Raw genomic sequence first — 17,944 nt, forward strand, 5'->3', positions numbered from 1 at the left:
GAGAAGCCAAAAGAGGCGAGAGAACAAAATGCAGCCTGGCGAGTACAGACCTTGAGACGTGTGAGGAAGCAGAGAGTTCGTGGGAATAAATTTGATTGACTCACATGCTTTGGGCCCTGAGTTCCAAACAAACAGAGCTGCCGCACCCCTAAGGTGTCACCACCTTCTCCGGCGCAATACTAACAGTCCTCTGCGCCTCAGCCATGATAGCCATCTCCTCCTGCCCACTCGTATCCCCAAAAGCCTCATCCATCTGCTCCAAGGTCTTACCCTGCGTCTCTGGCACAAACAAAAAGGCCCAGACCCCAGCAAGCCCACACCAAGCGGCAAAGAAGATATAAGTCCCATATCCCAGACTAGCCAACATAGGCGGCGTTGCAACCCCAATAATAAAATTGCACAGCCAAATCGTCGCAACAGACAGAGCCACACCTTTCGATCGCATGCTGTTGGGAAAGACCTCCGGTGGAAGAGCCCAGCCCAAAGGCGAGTATGAGACTCCGTAGATGAGGATGAACATGAAAGCCATAGCTACGCAAGCCCAGCCCGCGGCGGAGTTTTGGCTCCAGTCATCTTCGTAGACGCTAGATAAGGCGGCGATAATGATGTAGCAGATGCAGCACCCGAAACCGCCCCAGATGGCTAAAGGCCTTCTGCCGACGTGGTCGATGACAACGAAACAGACGGCTACGGCGACGAGTTGGAGGTAGTTGAAGACGCCGGAGAGGATCAGGGCCATTTCGGGGGTTTGGCCGAGGGACTCGAATAGTGTGGGGGCGTAGTAGATGAAGGCGTTGATGCCGCTGAATCTGAGTTGAGAGATTATATATTAGCGGCATATTCCACCAAGGTATTTTGACGCGGTGGAACGTGGTCACTTACTGTTGGAAAAACGCGACACCGACACCGACCACCAGACGACGCCAAATCTTCTTGCGGAACAGATCCAGCCACGACCACATCTCGCGCTTGATGCCCGTGACACCAGGATGGCGGCGTTCCTGTACAATATTCTGGAATCGGACCTCAGTCATGATTCCAGTGAACTCCGCTTGCACTCGTGAATCTTCAGCCGGCAGACGTCTCAACTGAGATAGCGATTTGAGACAATCGTCCGACCTATCTCTCATCGCCAGCCATCGTGGCGAGAACGGGAAGAAGTTGATGAAAATAGCGAGCAGCGTCGCGGACACCATTTGGAGACCGAGTGGCAGTCGAAAGGAGATATCACCCGCGAGATCTTTGGTCCCGTATGTGATCCAGAAAGATATCACGACGCCAGAGACGATCGAAATAGACTCCAGTACTAGCAGCGAACCTCGAATGTTGGGCGGTGCGATTTCGGAGATGTATAATGGTGCACCCTATGACAAGTGATCAGGTTTTGGACTACATTGTGAATTATCATCTGCTGTCTACTTACCAGTGCCAGTGTCCCCACTCCAATTCCACCAATCGTGCGTCCGGCGACCAGTGTTCCATAATCTTGCGCAGCCGTCTGCATAATGGCGCCAATGTTGAAGATGACCGTCACAACTGAGAGAGCTCGTTTCCGAGAGATCCTGTCGGCGAGGTACGGGAAGGCCAATGCACCTATGAAGGCTCCAAATTCCAGCATGCCAGTCATGAAGCCTTTACCGAACGGTGTCGCGGCTCGGGGGAATTGCTCATGGAATTGCTCCATGGTATTGATGATGGAGATGACTCCTTGGTCATAGCCGAAGGAGAAACCACCCAGCGAGGCCAGGAATGCCGCAGCGACGACATACGGTGACTGCCATAATCCGCGCATGCCACCAGGGCCATAGCTGACATCGTCGTACGGTATCGGTTCATCGTCGAGATATTCTATGCGCTCGTCCTTGACTGCGTCCAGGTCTTTGTCCGCCATTGTGGCAGGATCCTTCTCAGCCATGGCGACGGCTTCAGATCGGTGAGAGAGTGGTCGTCTGGTTCGATGTCCTCGATAAATCGAGTGCTTCTTCTCCTGGCCACCAAGAAGGTGGGGAAGTAGTGTTATTTATGTCTCCTCACTCACGCACACTTCACCATGGAGGCACAAGTGACGATGCTTATCGTAGGGCCCCGAACGTATGTGGAGTTGGCATAGGGGAAGGAAGGCGGACGGAAATGCCCTAAACGGACGCCACAGAAGCCGAAAGCTTCCTGAAAAGGCTGCCGCACGAGGCTGAGCGGATAGGCCCGAGTGGAGTGATACACGAATGGTAGTTCTAGTCACTGTTCCAAGAGATTCGATACCTGTGTAAACATGTTACACGCCAATGGTCGAACCGCATTCAAAGTGGGACCGGCAAGGAACGCAACGTCAGCCTTCTCCGCAAGTCTGGGGTGAAGGTTGCAGAAGTGTCAAGCCTGAATATGGGGGACCCCGCATGTCGCACGGCCACACTTCGCCATCACAGATGCGGAAATTTCTGCCGTTCCGCAAGTCTGCTGGCAAGTGAATCCGGCTCAAACCGCCAGATGCCGCGGATGACGACTCCAGACAGCGCCAGTCTTAGCATCAGGCAATTCATCCCGAATATCTATGCTGTCGTCATATGAACATAGTTCATGCCTGTCTATCGAGAGAACATGAAAGTCTACGATCGCCCATTACGCAGCTCGATGGTCAACGATTCCTGGTCGCGGCTGCTGCTCGACACGTGGCGGGTTCCTGAGTCCACGTGGAGAAGCCTATTGTGACCTGTCCAGATAGAGTATTGCTGAGATCACGGCAGAGCCCTCGTCTTCTTCGACAATCGTGGAAAATCTCATCTTTCTTCTTCATTTTGGTCAAGGAAGAGGGCCAATCCCACTCTGCTACTGCCTCACAGCTGTAGAACGAGGGTTTGCGAGCGCGATGGGGTCCCAACCGAGTAGCATGCTGCAGCAAACACAATACTGATTTCTGTGATCGATTTACGATATCTGGTTGTTTCAGTGTCGGAGTCAAAAAAAGGGCAGCGGCAACTCGGGTTTTGAGAGCATCCGCGATTGCGTTTCGGCCCGATGGCTACTTTCTGTTCACTGTAGGTCTCGCGTCGAGGTGCATGCAGCAACGAATATCGCCGTATGCATCACCATGAATTTCATCATCCTTTCGTGTTCTGCAGCTCACGCTGATACTAGTCCATTCGCAGTCGACTTGCGCTGCAAGGCCAGCCTCGATGACAGAGTGTGCAAGAATCCACATTCGGACCCGCGATTGAACAGCCCCTTTTCGTTTCAGCAGACCCTAGGGCTGCCATCATCCCGTCTATTCCGCTCACCTTAAAACAAGGGCTCGACTCCCGCGGCAGCAATCGGGAGCCAGGTACGAAGACAGTTCTGTGTCTATGCGTATTTCCAAGATCCTCCTTCACCTGGCTAGCAGTTTCTCAACCGTACCTTCTAGCCCGCAACTACACCACTTCATCCCAAGTTCGCTTGTCGTCCATCAGCAGAATGTCGGCCTGTGCACTCGCACGACTTGCTTATCAAGCGAGATACGACCTCTCGCAACTCGAAAGCCTGGATTGTCTGAGAATCGAATGAGATCAGCTAGCATGGAGAAATCATCCAACTTGTTTCGTGAAGGTGAACCATCTGGCCCAGCATATATATTGGCGATTTTACTACACCACACAGCTCGAAAACCAAGACAAGCACGTCGTTTCCGATGGATCATCACAAGTTCTCAGTCATAAGAAATAAAATTGTATACGAACGGGCAAGCGTCGGCGGATCCAAGCACCTCAGCCCTACCATTGCCCTCACGACTGTCTCAAGTCCCAAGACAAGTGTAATCCGATGGTCGTCGAACGAATGAGCAGAAAATTATCTTTGCCATCATACAGTCCGACTCTAGGCCCGATGAAAAGTGCGCACAAAACCAGACCATCGGAGAGCAGTCCTTGATCGTCAGAACCAGCAGTTCACAAAGCCTTCATCAAATGGCAGTCAAAATCTCAAGGGTACTACACACTGACAGGGTGCGGCAGACTACCGATCGGGCCCTGTGAAGATGACAGTGTCCAATGTCTGTGCAATGGGTCTAGACAATCCATCCGCCTGCTGCAGACAGCCACAAAAGAGCGATCACGCGCAGCGACTCGCGGAGGCACTCATTCATAGTAACCCTCCTTCTCACAATGATCCAACTCAATCCTACAGTCTGAACCACTCCTTTTAACCCCAACCCGAGACGACCACCACTATGCACTTCACCGCACCCACCCTCCTCCTCCTCCTCACCTCCCTCAGCGCCCTCACAACAGCCTACGACGTCTCCGCCAGCTGCATCGGCAAAGCAGGCAACAAATACAACATAATGGTCCAATGCGCCTGCACAAACGGCTACCGCAGCTGTCTACCAGCAAAAAACAGTGGTGGACCGAATATGAATTGCTCCGACTACACTCGCACATGCGCGTTTACGAATTCAGCTGGAGGAGACGCAGATACCGTAAGTCAAAGGCACTTAGTTAGCCATGAGCAGTCGCAGTAAACTGACCTGGGGGAAACTTTGTGTTTCTGCAGTGTACGATTCCTCCCACTCCGCAATGTGCTTCTACATAAGGTCCGATAAGCGAACGCGGGACTTTTATCGTTTCAGTACGTCGTCGCCTCTATGGGATAGGCCGTTCAAATATGGAAATAAATATATATATATCGAGCCACGGTTGCTATATTACAGTAGGAACTGAATCTGTAACATTAAATTCCGGATACTAATACACGCGATTCTTCGACATTAGTCTGCAAGGTACATATGGATAACATGAGCTGCCGCTTACGCTACCGACAACCACTTCCTTACTTGTCTCGATCGGAACCTCGGCGTCCTGTTGCGTCTCGTCGCCACGATCCGCATCGTCCTCATCGAAACGTAAATGCTGCTGCTATTATTGCGGAACTACGTGGCTTTCAGGATGCATTAGATGTTGCTGAGAGACCTTGCTGGATGTTCCGCGAGATGTCATGAAACGCCTCCTGGTGGAGTATTGTACTGGCGCTGAATCTTGCATGCCAAACAATCGTGCTGGTTACGATTTGTGTCTAGGAGTTCATTCGCGGCGAGAGCATTGTAATTTGTGAATCTATCGACCGTGCCATCTCCTGCCATATCTCTCCTCTTCTCCGCTCCATTCCAGCGCTCCATTATGCACCCAAACCTACGACGTTCTTGCAGTCCGGTCCACCTTCAAATTCAGACCTCCACCTTCGCAATTCGATCCAGATCGATCTCCCAAATTCCGATGCTCTGTTCTAAAGTTACACAGAGTAATATGAATGGCAACTCTCGAAAACCCCGCCGACTCTGTTCGTCCTACAGCTTGCATGTACATCCCGCATCACTCCCTAATGATCCTTACAATTGAGAAAAGGAGTTCCCGCTATAGTACTCCATTGACCAAACTACTTAGGAAACTAGATACCGCCGCGTCCCATTCCGCGTGAGGTCTAATATGCTTGACTCCTAGCTGCGACCTTTTTTGCTGTCTGAGCCAGTCATGATAAGAAGCGTCGCTAATGCGGCAGACTCAAAAAAAAAAAAATCATCAGCTGCGCAAGCATTAGTACATCACTGACCTAAAAAATACATTAAGCTGAATCTCCGGCAGGTTGCTGTCAAGCTCATGAGGGCATTAGCATCATACGTATTAGATGAAATACCGAATCACATCGATGTCAGCCTCGAAGCTCAGTCGAGCATGCATCCCTAGAAATCACCGTCAACACATACAAGCAGAGACATAGTCATTCTTCTGTACACCTCTCCTTTATAATACGGAAAAAAAAACCTTGAAGCAATGCAATACCTCATCTCCCAAGAACTTTGAAAATTTGTAAAGCCATCACCCAACTCTCAAAAACGCAATCGACGACTTGAAAAGAATTCCGGGCTTATCTACTTCAGCAAGCGGCTGCCTTTGAATTTTGGTACATTTACAACTAGAAAGCATGAAGGTACACGTATGTGAAAAGTTCGCCATCGAAGAGCGTGAAAAGATTAGCTATCTAACCGGCCTGTGTAGCCCGACAATCAAGTCAAAAGGAAGGGAGCTCAGGCAGGATTCCACGAATGGGTGAAAATTTTTGTCATAAATCTCAAAGCCATGTCTCGTTACACGAGTGACATTGAGCGAAAGTGGTTGGGTTTCTTCAAGCGTTGTATACTAGTCTAGTAAGTACCTGATTCAAACGGCTTGTCGGGCGCAGCAATAGGTAACCTTCGTTGTTGTTGCTGCCGCGTGGCCCTCCGCCGCGTAGACACACCATCTATCACGAAAATGGTCGAGCCCGAACCTTGTCTGACGCCATGTCCCGTGTTCCTTGCAGCTGCGCACGCGTACCTGCGCCATGTTCCGCTGAGCTGAAGTTCGTATAGACTTCCGCGCGTACGTGTACTAGCGCCAGTGCTAGTGCAAAGCTCCTACAGAAAATCCCGCAATGGCTCGGCTCCTTGGATCCGTCAATCAGCATCGCGTGAGAAATGAATCAGTTGCGATAACCTGCGCTGATGTACGTGGCCGTTTACGGCGGGAATGCTGAAGCCGTTGGCTTTCGAATTCCCAGAGGCCTTGGATTTGCGTATGTTGTTTGTCAATGACTGGTGTCGAGTAGCTCTTGTGGGCTGATGAGATCTTGAACAGAAAACGTGCAAATTAGCTTCTGGTGATATGTGTAATGTCTATAAGGGTATCATGCTGCTGTGTGCTGGAATGAAAATGCTCAGAAATGAAGTCGCCTCCTCGCCATGCTGAAATGGGTATCGGGTATCGGGTATCGTGAGGTGTCGAAGAGTGCTGTGCAGGGGTCATATTGGGGGAAGGCCTACGGTGTCATTGGTCTGGATCCGTTGACAGACTTGAGTGTCGGAAGCGAAGGCTTCAGGCTGACCACATAAGTCAGGCGCTCGGTGAAGAAATGGCTCAATTCTGCTTGAATCGCAGGAATTGCGCCAAAGATAACGCCGCCAATTGGAAACAATGCCGCCTCAAACAGCCCAGCAACCTGGAAGATGTTTGGCGTGATCCCATCATTGTCCTCCATATCCTCGAGCAAGCCTGCCTGACGCATCTCTTCTTGGCGCAGGCCGACGCAGAGCTTATGATATCGGTCGTACAAGTAGAAGTAACAGAGCATTGTACACCAGCCAAATAATCTGCAGTGGCTGGAGAAGTCGAGCGCCATTTTGAAGACTGTCGGCACCAGAAAAGTCGGCGTGTAGAATGTGTAAATCCCAGACGTAATGAGGATCACGCAGAGATGAACTGGCAAGAAATGCGCCTCAAACATTCTGTGGTAGAGCACGAACAGATTATACCAGTTGATTGGTCGCGGCGGCGCTTGCTCAGTGGTCGTGGTGGTCGAAGTCATCGATTTGTGCAGGCCAGTGCTCGTGCAGAACGCGGTCCAGTTTGAACTATCATTGTCAGCTGAAACGGCATTTGCTGTCACTTCTGATACCGCGTACTTTGGTGCGCTGAGAGGTACGTTGGTCGATCCTTGTGAAGACTCCCGGTGTCTCCTAAGCATGCTGATAGTCTGGCGAATGGTATAGCCAGTGTCCAATGCACCCCACATATGCCTCGTGGCTTGCTTGTAACGTGCATCGAGACCAGCAAAGTAGCCCATAAAGCCTTGCTCGTCGCTGCTGACATTGCATTGACTCGCCGCTGCGTAGACAATTCGTACGTCGAGATTTCCAGAGAGGGCAAAGAAGCACTTCAGGTACATGTGCATGTCCTCGCCGATTGCTCCTGGATCAGTATCCCAGCCACCAACTTGTTCGACCAAGGTCATTGGCAGGGAATACACTGAGGTCGGAATGCAAATCGTTGATCCCTGGTACAAGCTAGAGATGCCAGCTCCGGCCCACATCAGATCTGCCGTTCGCACGGGAAGGGGCACGCGGTGGAGGTTGCGGTCAAAAACAAGCGGCGGCACATATACACAAGCATCGTTGTTCTCTACGCGGTCGGTGTGCATGTGAGCGATTTGAGTGAAGTACCGCGAGGAGAGATGGGTGTCAGCTGCAAGTGTGTTAGCAAAATCGGCCTGCGAGGAATGTCTAGCGTACCATCCATGACCGTGATCAGCACGTTGCGCTTGATCCAGTCCTCAGGATAATCTCGTGTTGCCTGCTTGGCCGCCCAAGATTCGTTGCTACTTTTTCCTTGAGCTTCACCTGGAAGCCCAGCCGGGTGAACAGTGTAGCTCATGCGGAAGAACGAAGCTTCGAACGACTTGATGAGACCCGCTGCTTTGAAGGCAGAGCCTTCCTCTTTCTCCTCCATGGCGAGATAAAGCTGCAACTTGTCAGCGTCGAGTATAATGTCATGGGTGTCGTCCAACATACGTGATAGCTCGCCCGTGCCTGCGTGTGTGAAGCCAACACTCGGATTGTCTCCTCCAGGGTCGCGACTTCTTCCTTATAGGCTGGCAAGATGATGACAAACAGAGGTACTGGTTGCTCAAATGTGCCGCTGTCCCTCTTGACCATGTGTGATCGATGCCTCGTTGTGTTTGGCACTTCCAGTGCAGATGTTCTCATGCTCTTCAACAGATCGCGAATCGCCCAGCATACGCGAATAGGGAACACAATCGACATGACATGGCAAAAGACTGTGTAGCCAGACAATATGAGTTGAGGGAGAGTGGCCTCGCCATTGTGCTTCCCGGGTTCTCCCTTGCCGTAGGGCGAAATGATGAAGGAGCACAACAGCAAAGCGAACACTGCGCAGATGCTGAAGCCCGGCAGGCACCTGGTCGTCCAGGTATAGGTGGTAGCCATGCCGATGAGGAGCGAGGGAACACACAAAGTTGGCGATTGTTTATGATCGAGGCATCGGAAAGTGGGAGGGCGCGAATTTAGGAGCTGAGCTACCTCATCGCAGCGCACGGAGTGACTGGTGGTGTGTAGCGCGCGTGGTGGTGTTGAGCTCTCGTCAAATTTGGTGTCCGGCTTAAGCTCTCCCGCCGAATGTTCGCATTGAAGCAGCTCCCTGCGCCAGAGACGCGCAAGCGTGCGGAATCCTTGAACGACGACTGGTCAGCGCCGATAGGTCAGGCACGTACGGTCGCTGGCTGGGGGATCCCGCACGGTAGTGTGATCGCCGTGGATGGGCGATGCGTATTCGTAGGAGCAGACCGGTAGAGCGACGGTGAAATTGTTCTGATGTTCATGCCCCAGCTTTTTCGCGTTCTCTTTCTTGCCCATCTCCGCGACCCCGCGACAACTTTGGAGGCGGGACTTGGCGAGCAGCGGAAGCCAAGCGCAATCGAGGACCATCTTGGAACAGCGGTTTTGCGAGAGGCACAGCCTCATCTGTGGCCGTTAGTACTGCTTGGTTAGCTCATGCTGTGACGCCGGCGCGAGTCGTCTGGAAACATGGTCGTGAAGCCATCGTCAGCAAACACGAGAGCTGATCTGGAGCCGTGGCAGGTTGAGTGTTGGCAGCCGCCTTGTCCACTGCGCTCACCGGCGGACGTCGGTTTGCAAAGAGTGTACCCGCGTCGCTTCAGCAATGTCGCATGTATCTCTTGAGCGATAGCGCACGGTGTGTCGCTTCGTTGCCTACCTTTCACGAGACCAAGTCGTGTCTGACTCGCCCTACCAAAGAGCTATCCTTGGCGGTGACATGTCGCATCTCTGGATCTCGTATTCGAACAGCAGAACTGAAATACGTCAAATTCCAGGCTGCAGAAATGGATGTCGCGTGAGATGGTTGTAGGGGAGTGGAGAGGTGAGCGAGCTGAGAGATGCGGGAAGAGAGCTGCGATCACAGCCTTGTGCCTGCCTGCGCATTGATCATCGCCGCTTTGAAGCTTCCACTGTCCCAATCGCGAGTAACTCTGTAGGAAAGGAACGTGAGGTGGAAGGTGAGAAGATGAAGAGGATCATATAATCATATTACACCATACGGCGGCCCTGCATTGTTGCATAATTACTGGTCGCCGGGCTCGGGATGTCAGCCAAAGAGCTCGCCGTGAAGGATCGGATCCTCGCAACATATGCCATCCGACGAGCCTTGGCAAGGCTGTCCTGGTAGGATGCGGTCCTGTCGTGTTCAGGTACGCAAGCAAGCAAACCATTCGGGAGGAATGGCCGGGAACGAGTGGGGGATGAGTGAGCAGCTGTATACTGTGAAGCACAGCTGCAGCAGAGAAGAATGCTGCCTCGTACCGCTGGAACGAAGCGCAGTGCTCAGGACTGGATGGCAACACTGCCATGTCTGGGAGTCGAGGTCAATGTTGGAACTGGCCAACACAAATACCATCGGCGATAGAGTCCAACGTGACCGCAGCCTTGAGATTCCATTTTGAGTGCCAACATCGAGTTGTTAAGCGCCGCAATCAGGTCATTGTGGCTGTTCTCGGATGTCTCAGCAGGCAGCTTGAGCGACGATGCCACAAAAGGCTCAGGTGCAGGTACAGAGGGCTTCGTACGGGTCGTCACCTGCGTTCAAGTCGTCTGCAAGCAGTCCTTTCATGATATGGAATTCGACTGCACACCTCCACAGACAGATGCCAAATGTCCAGAGGCACCGTGGCGTTGTTAGTTGTGTAGCGAGTGGCTGGTGAAGCACGTCACCACAACTTCTGCGGGTGAGTGTGCGTGGCTGCCAGTCAGATGACGACACGCCCGTTGCTAGGCAGTGGCAGTCGTCTCGTCCGCGCGAGCTCTCCTCCCTCACCTTGTCACGAACATCACACCCATCAATCCATCTCCTGCACACATCTACAATCATGAAGGGAGCACTCATGGCATCGGCCCTGGTGGCCGGCGCCCAGGCTGGCGTCCACAAGATGAAGTGAGCTCTCTCCGCCCGCGTGGGAAGCCCGGTTGATGCTGACGGTTGCGGTAGGCTCCAGAAGGTACCCTTGTCCGAGCAGCTGGTAAGCTCTCCTCTGAACCATTGTGAGCTGCATAGCAGTGCTAACATGCTACCAGGAGGGCATGGACATCGAGACGCAAGTCCAGCGCCTCGGACAGAAGTACATGGGCATTCGCCCCCAGAGCCGCCTCGATGAGATGTTCAAAGAGACATCCGTCCACGCCGAGAAGGGCCACCCCGTCGCCGTCGACAACTTCCTGAATGCGCAATACTTCAGCCAGATTGCCGTCGGAACGCCACCACAAGAGTTCAAGGTTGTTTTGGACACTGGCAGCTCCAACCTGTGGGTGCCTAGCCAAGAGTGCGGCAGCATTGCATGCTACTTGCACAGCAAGTATGACCACAGCGAGTCAAGCACATACAAGAAGAATGGCTCCAGCTTCGCCATTAGATACGGCTCAGGTAGCTTGGAGGGCTACGTCAGCCAGGACACCGTCCAGATTGGCGACTTGAAGATCAAGGACCAGCTCTTTGCTGAGGCTACTTCGGAGCCCGGCCTTGCATTTGCCTTCGGCCGCTTCGATGGTATCTTGGGTCTTGGTTACGACACCATCTCCGTCAACGGTATCCCACCGCCATTCTACAACATGATCGACCAAGGTCTGCTCGACGAGAAGGTCTTCGCCTTCTACTTGAGCTCCACCGACAAGGGCGACGAGTCTGAGGCCATCTTCGGCGGTGTCAACAAGGACCACTACACAGGTGACCTCACCAAGATCCCTCTCCGCCGCAAGGCATACTGGGAGGTTGATCTTGATGCCATCGCCTTCGGAGACCAGCTTGCTGAGATTGACTCCACTGGCGCTATCCTCGACACTGGCACCTCGCTCATCGCTCTCCCATCGACTCTTGCTGAGCTTTTGAACAAGGAGATTGGCGCAAAGAAGTCTTACAACGGCCAGTACACAGTGGACTGCAGCAAGCGTGACTCTCTTCCAGACCTCACCTTCACTCTCACCGGCCACAACTTCACCATCGATGCATTCGACTACATTCTCGAAGTGCAAGGCAGCTGTATCTCCGCCTTCATGGGCTTTGATATTCCAGAGCCAGCTGGTCCTCTTGCCATTCTTGGAGATGCCTTCCTCCGCAAGTGGTACTCCGTGTACGATCTCGAGAACAACGCTGTTGGTCTGGCCAAGGCCAAGTAAATGTCGCCTGGTCAAGAGTCCATTACGATGTATGATGAGCAACGCGTCAGCACACGGCTGAGGAGGAGGACGAGTGACAGCCGTCAGAAGAGCTGTGGTGAACATGGTATCTAGATTGTACCTAGTAATGCATTTCATAGTGTGCGGAACGTGTATGAAAAGCACTTGCACGCAGCCATCACTGTATTTTGACACTCTGGGAGCACTCACTTTCTATGCTTCGAACGAAGCTCCTGCCCTGGTACAAAGCTTTGCTTAGGTTGTGGCTCATGCCACGAGTACCTGCAGTACGCAAAATCCGACATCGCCGAAGATTTCGCAGAGCTTATGCGGAGATGCTGGTGGTTTTCTTTCTCTGCTGCTCTGGCACAACAAGCGTTGTTTTGGATGCTGTTTTCCAGAGTAACACTCTTCAAAGCAGACGCGCTGCGCGATACGCGACAGTGGCTAATATGCGGTGAATCCGATGGCGTGGCGGAGCTAGGACTTTATCGTAGCTATCACATGCACCTCACGGCTCGCGAGAGATCCCGGCTGGTGATGTACCCTTGAACCTGTGTGCCGTCACTCACTTTTGCACGTCTGTTGATCAATCATCTCACTTCACGCTGCACCTTCCATCAGAATAGTTTCATAGACGCTGTGGGAGTGCTTGATTCATCGGAAATCCGTCTGCTCGCAGAACGACCAACGCGGCGACTTCGATTGGACGGCGGATGCAACTGTCGGCGGCCGCGCCGGACCCACGATGCATCACAATATAGCCATGCTTCACCGGTAACGACAGATTCACCTGCTAGGCAATCGAGCGATCCAACCAGATCACGCAACGCGCGCCGAGCTTCAACTTCAACGTGCTTACCATCAGGCATCCGCGCCTTTCATTCAACATCGACAGCTGCTTGACGGCACCTCGCATGTGATCGCCTCGCATGTGAGACAACTCTTGCCGGGTGACTGCAACACCATCTGCTCGACTGCCATTTTCCACGCCGACTCGACTAGGCAGATCCTGCACAGCGTGCTTTGACCGCGATCGAGGCGCATTCACTGACGATGGCGTCTTCATCGGCCAACAGCAGCAAGCAACATGACATCGCTGCTTCACAACCCGCACTTTCATCACGCCGCAGAAGCAGTGACCGCGCGACGACTTCCATTAGGAACAGACTCGGCCGCATACGATCACCCATAGCGCTGCGGAGGACGAGTATGGATTTACCGGATCGCTTGAAGTTCAACGAAGAGGAGGAAGAGGGGATAGATGATGGCACTGGCACGGGGTTGAACGATGGATTCCCTGCGCAGAGCATGTACGGGATGCTTGCGGCGACACATAGCAAACCCGACTTTAAACCGCAGTTCATCGAGCAAGAGAGTGCGAGTGAGAGTGAGGGAGAGGACGGGGATGATCGGCGCAAGAGTGTGGATCAGAGGCGCTTCTCAAAAGAGGCATCGAGAGAGTCGGACAAGAGCAGAAAGTCGAGTGATGAGGCACGACAGTCACCGAAGCCGGAGGACAGCAGTAAGAGACACAGATCACGACTATCGGTCAACAAGATTGCAAGATCGTTGCTGGGCAGGAATGAACTCGGATCAATTCGAGCGAGGTCAGATTCGTCGGCACAGGACCCCATGACACAGAGCCAAATACTGCCGCCAAAGCAGAAGGAAGCGACATCAAAAGACCGGCCAGCATCTGTCCGCTCAGATGTGCCGATTCTCGACCGGAAACTGCAAGCCATGGCCAAAGCGGAGCTGGAGTCTTCCACCACAACCCTTGGAGGCAGAAAGAGCAGAGAAGGCAGAACTTCAGAAGACGTAGGTCGGAAGAGACCACTACCACATGTCATTGCCGAGATCTTTCAATTCGACGAGCCGGAAGAGGTGTTGTCAGAATATTCATGCTGGTATCTACAGAATGTGTTGCTGCAAGGCTTCATGTACATCACACAGAAGCACGTTTGCTTCTATGCCTACCTGCAAAAGAAGACGGCAACGACAGTCAAGACGGGCCATTTGGGCAAGCTCGGCAAGCACAGTTATCGGCATCGGCGGTACTGGTTCGTGCTCAAAGGCGACACCTTTTCATACTACAGGAGCTCTGCCGAGCCGTACTTTCCTCTCGGCGTGGTGGATTTGCGATACGCCATATCTGCAGAATTGGCGTCGGTGAAGGACAAGGAGGAAACCGCTGCCGACTTCACCGTCACCACTTCAACGAGAGTGTATCAGTACCGTGCAGATACTCTATCCTCTGCCAAGGAATGGGTCAAGCAACTTCAGAAGGTCATCTTTCGCAGTCATAACGATGGAGACTCTGTCAAGATCTCCCTTCCCATCGAGAGCATTCTTGACGTGGAGAGGACCGAAGTCGTTGACTTTGCCGAGACAATCAAGCTGCGAGTGGTGGATAGCGAGGAGACTTTCGCTATCGACGAATACTTCTTCACTTTCTTCCAGGCAGGAGAAGAAGTTCTCAACATGCTCAATGTCCTCACGGCTGAGAGCAGCGCCAAGAAGGTGCTTGTGGAAGAGCCCATGAGCCCGCTGTCTAGAGTTCAATCTCCGCCTCAGCGACCAGCGTTCAGGAGAAGCATGTCAGCAGAGCAGTCGCCTCGTCTTGACCCGGTGAGGGCGACTTTGTCACCTCTATCTGCAACCGATCGCGCAAGTCCTCGACCAAGTGGCGAACATCGCAGATCCAGCGCCGATTGGTCGCGCCGTGCCAGTGGTGAATTCGGGAGAGCCAGTTTTGACAGAGGACGGAGAAGCGCAAGCGGTCAGAGCCGGACTGCGTCGAAGTCGCCCATGTCGCCATCGATACAGGAGTCGAGCGAGAGCTTTGTGACTTCATCAGAGCAGCCAGACTCGTCGGTTGATGGTGAAATGGTGGAGGCAAACATGTCTGCGAGTCAAATGCTATCTGATGACCATGTGTTTCGAGCACCCACGCTTCGGATGCCTCAGCCTCGACGCAACGTCTCTGGCAATACAATCGAGCGGTTGCGCCAGGAATCACAGTCGTCCTCGCGGAACTCAAGTGCTGAGCGAGGCGTTCCGCTGCGTGTACAGCCTCCTTCACGCACGGCTACAGAGGACAAGTTCAATGGTGGACGGCCTGCAGCCCGACGAACAGACAGTGGCGACTCCGTACGCACTGCTGAAGCCAATGAGCTATCTCGACCAGAGGAAAGTGCTCCCAGATTGATTCGTGGCATCTCCACGCCTTTGCAGCACGCTATGAGCGTGGCAGGTGCAGTTCGCGCCGGAAGCAAGCGCGTGGGCTCGTACTTGAGCAGTAGTCCAAAGACATATATCAGTAATTGGACAGAAGCCATGGCAGGTGGAAAGCGACACTACACTGACGTCGAAGGCCTTGCTCCAGATGACAGCATTCGAGAACCGGAACAGGAGCTCGACGTCGCTGAGCATGAACGCCGCTTCCGGGAGCACTTTGGCTTGCCACCCACCGAGAAGCTCGTCTCTGTGTTCTATTGCTGGCTACACAAGACTGTGCCTCTGTGGGGCAAGATCTATATGGGAACGCGTCGACTATGCTTTCGCAGTCTCTACTATGGGACAAAGACGAAGCTCATCATCCCGTACAAGGATATTCTGAATGTGCAGAAGCAGAGGGGTTTTCGATGGGGCTATCCAGGCATGGTGCTGGTGATTCGTGGTTATGAGGAGCTCTTCTTCGACTTCCAGGACACCGGCCTCCGTGACGACTGCGTGGTTAGCACCCTTCGCACAGTCGAAGCGGTGGAAGCTGCCACTGAATCGATGATACTAACAGAAGAGGAACAACAGGATGCCAATGATGCCGCCGCCGAAAATGCCTTGCTACGCGCCGCTCGCACTGATGACACTGCTGACTATGACATAGAACTGCCCGAGGAAGTTGATGCTCCACCAATCCTGTTTGACGACCCTTCGTCTTCAGTACTGGAGTTCAAGCCTAAGCAGTCTTTGAACATCGTCTGCCTGACCATTGGATCGAGAGGAGACGTGCAGCCATATATTGCGCTGTGCAAAGGCTTTCTGGATGAAGGACACAAGCCGACAATCGCGACACATTCCGAATTCCGACCTTGGGTCGAGAAACACGGCATTGCCTTTAAAGACGTGGATGGAGATCCAGCTGAGCTGATGAGGATTTGTGTTGAGAACGGAATGTTTACGCCTTCTTTCTTCCTCGAAGCTAGTAGCAAGTTCCGAGGCTGGCTAGACTCGCTGCTCATTTCGTCTTGGAAAGCTTGCCAAGGAGCCGATATCCTCATCGAGAGTCCTTCGGCGATGAGTGGCATTCACATCGCAGAGGCGCTGGAGATTCCATACTTTCGTGCCTTCACCATGCCTTGGACCCGGACTAGAGCATATCCGCATGCTTTTGCTGTGCCGAGACAGAAGCGTGGCGGTAGCTACAACTACATGACCTACACGTTCTTCGACAACATGTTCTGGCAAGCTATCGCGGGTCAGATCAACCGGTGGCGTGGAAAGACTCTGAAGCTAGGTCCTACCAGCTTGGACAGGCTGCAGACGAACAAGGTGCCCTTCCTATACAACTTCTCGCCAAGCGTCGTACCACAACCACTCGACTTCAGCGATTGGATCAAGGTCACGGGATACTGGTTTCTCGACGAGGGTGACGACTATACTCCTCCAGACGACCTTGCCGCCTTTATCAAGAAGGCACGAGACGATGACCAGAAGCTCGTCTACATCGGCTTCGGTTCAGTCACAGTATCCGATTCTCGCCAACTAATGCAGCAGATCATGGAAGCAGTCGTCAAAGCAGATGTCCGGTGTATCCTGTCGAAGGGCTGGTCCGATAGATTCGATAAAGCCGACGCCAGCCGTCCACCGTTGGAACTTCCGTCTTGCATTCATCAGATTCGAGCTGCGCCCCACGACTGGCTCTTCAAGCAGGTCGACGCTGTCGTCCATCATGGCGGTGCAGGCACGACCGGTGCTTCTCTCCGTGTGGGTGTTCCGACCATCATCAAGCCTTTCTTTGGCGATCAATTCTTCTTCGCTACGCGCGTTGAAGACCTGGGCGTTGGGATGCATCTTAAGAAGGTGACGGCCAATCAGCTCGGTAAAGCACTCTGGATCGCTACACATGATGCGAGGATGCGCACGAAAGCTAGACTGCTGGGTGAGGCTATTCGCAGTGAGAATGGAGTTCAGACTGCCATCAACGCTGTCTATCGCGATCTGGAGTACGCCAAGAGTTTGATCAAGAAGAAGACTGTTCCTGGTCCTGCATCTCCTGGAGTCGATGACGGACTCACGGAGAACGAGAGGGATGGTGTCGATGAGGACACGGAAGAGAACTGGACGTTTATTGAGAAGGACGGAGATTCTGCTGCTGCGGAGAACACTGCCTGGGGCACTCTGGCGATGGGACTTACTGGTGGTAATGCCGCCGGGCCTTCTTCGAGCAGACGTTCGAGCTCAAATTTGTTGAGTCCGCAGAGGAGTCCGCAACAAATTTCGCCGCAGCATTCGAGGAAGACGAGTTTGGGGAGTATGGTACTAAGAGGCGGTAGTGGTAGCGGCGCCGGTCGCTCGTAGTATGAGCGGCTCGGACTTCCTGCTATTGGTGCTGCTGCTGCCGCTGCTGCATCTAAGGCTGGGGCATTTGATGGAGGGGAGGAAGATGAGGAGGACGGGGATACGCTGGAAGATTGTGTTATTGTTGAAGATTGAGAGGGCTGTGATTATTGGCTTGATGGGGAGGCACGAATGGTTTAATGAGCGATGGTTATAGCGACATTGCATTCATTGCATTGCGTCGCGTTGGGTTTTCCTCTCTTGCATGAGTGAGAGCACGCAAACGGCGAGGTTCTTTCTTGAGCTGGTTTTCTTCCGCTTAGCGTGGCGTTTACAGGAGCTTCG

General features: G+C 53.0%; 4 protein-coding genes across 4 annotated transcripts; 2 read left to right on the plus strand and 2 right to left on the minus strand.

Moving 5' to 3' along the window:
- Window positions 1–148: 148 nt before the first annotated feature.
- On the minus strand, window positions 149–1,915 carry RHO25_011503 (uncharacterized protein; the record flags this gene model as incomplete). The annotated part of the gene is made up of 3 exons (XM_023602919.2): window positions 149–809; window positions 883–1,364; window positions 1,424–1,915. The coding sequence occupies 3 exons, from the start codon at window positions 1,913–1,915 to the stop codon at window positions 149–151; spliced, it is 1,635 nt and encodes a 544-aa protein (XP_023454650.1).
- Window positions 1,916–6,457: 4,542 nt separating this feature from the next.
- RHO25_011504 (uncharacterized protein) lies at window positions 6,458–8,782 on the minus strand (the record flags this gene model as incomplete). The annotated part of the gene is made up of 5 exons (XM_023602920.2): window positions 6,458–6,629; window positions 6,824–7,411; window positions 7,463–8,021; window positions 8,069–8,297; window positions 8,348–8,782. 5 exons carry the CDS (start codon window positions 8,780–8,782, stop codon window positions 6,458–6,460), a joined length of 1,983 nt encoding a protein of 660 aa, XP_023454651.1.
- Window positions 8,783–10,737: 1,955 nt separating this feature from the next.
- PEP2 (Vacuolar protease A) lies at window positions 10,738–12,037 on the plus strand (the record flags this gene model as incomplete). Its single annotated transcript, XM_023602922.2, has 3 exons — window positions 10,738–10,802; window positions 10,857–10,887; window positions 10,943–12,037. The coding sequence occupies 3 exons, from the start codon at window positions 10,738–10,740 to the stop codon at window positions 12,035–12,037; spliced, it is 1,191 nt and encodes a 396-aa protein (XP_023454657.1).
- Window positions 12,038–13,093: 1,056 nt separating this feature from the next.
- On the plus strand, window positions 13,094–17,620 carry RHO25_011506 (uncharacterized protein; the record flags this gene model as incomplete). The annotated part of the gene is made up of 1 exon (XM_023602923.2): window positions 13,094–17,620. One exon carries the CDS (start codon window positions 13,094–13,096, stop codon window positions 17,618–17,620), a length of 4,527 nt encoding a protein of 1,508 aa, XP_023454658.1.
- Between the last annotated feature and the right edge of the window lie 324 nt (window positions 17,621–17,944).

The sequence above is a fragment of the Cercospora beticola genome, chromosome 8 (genome assembly GCF_033473495.1).
Source record: "Cercospora beticola chromosome 8, complete sequence".
Taxonomy (NCBI): domain Eukaryota; kingdom Fungi; phylum Ascomycota; class Dothideomycetes; order Mycosphaerellales; family Mycosphaerellaceae; genus Cercospora; species Cercospora beticola.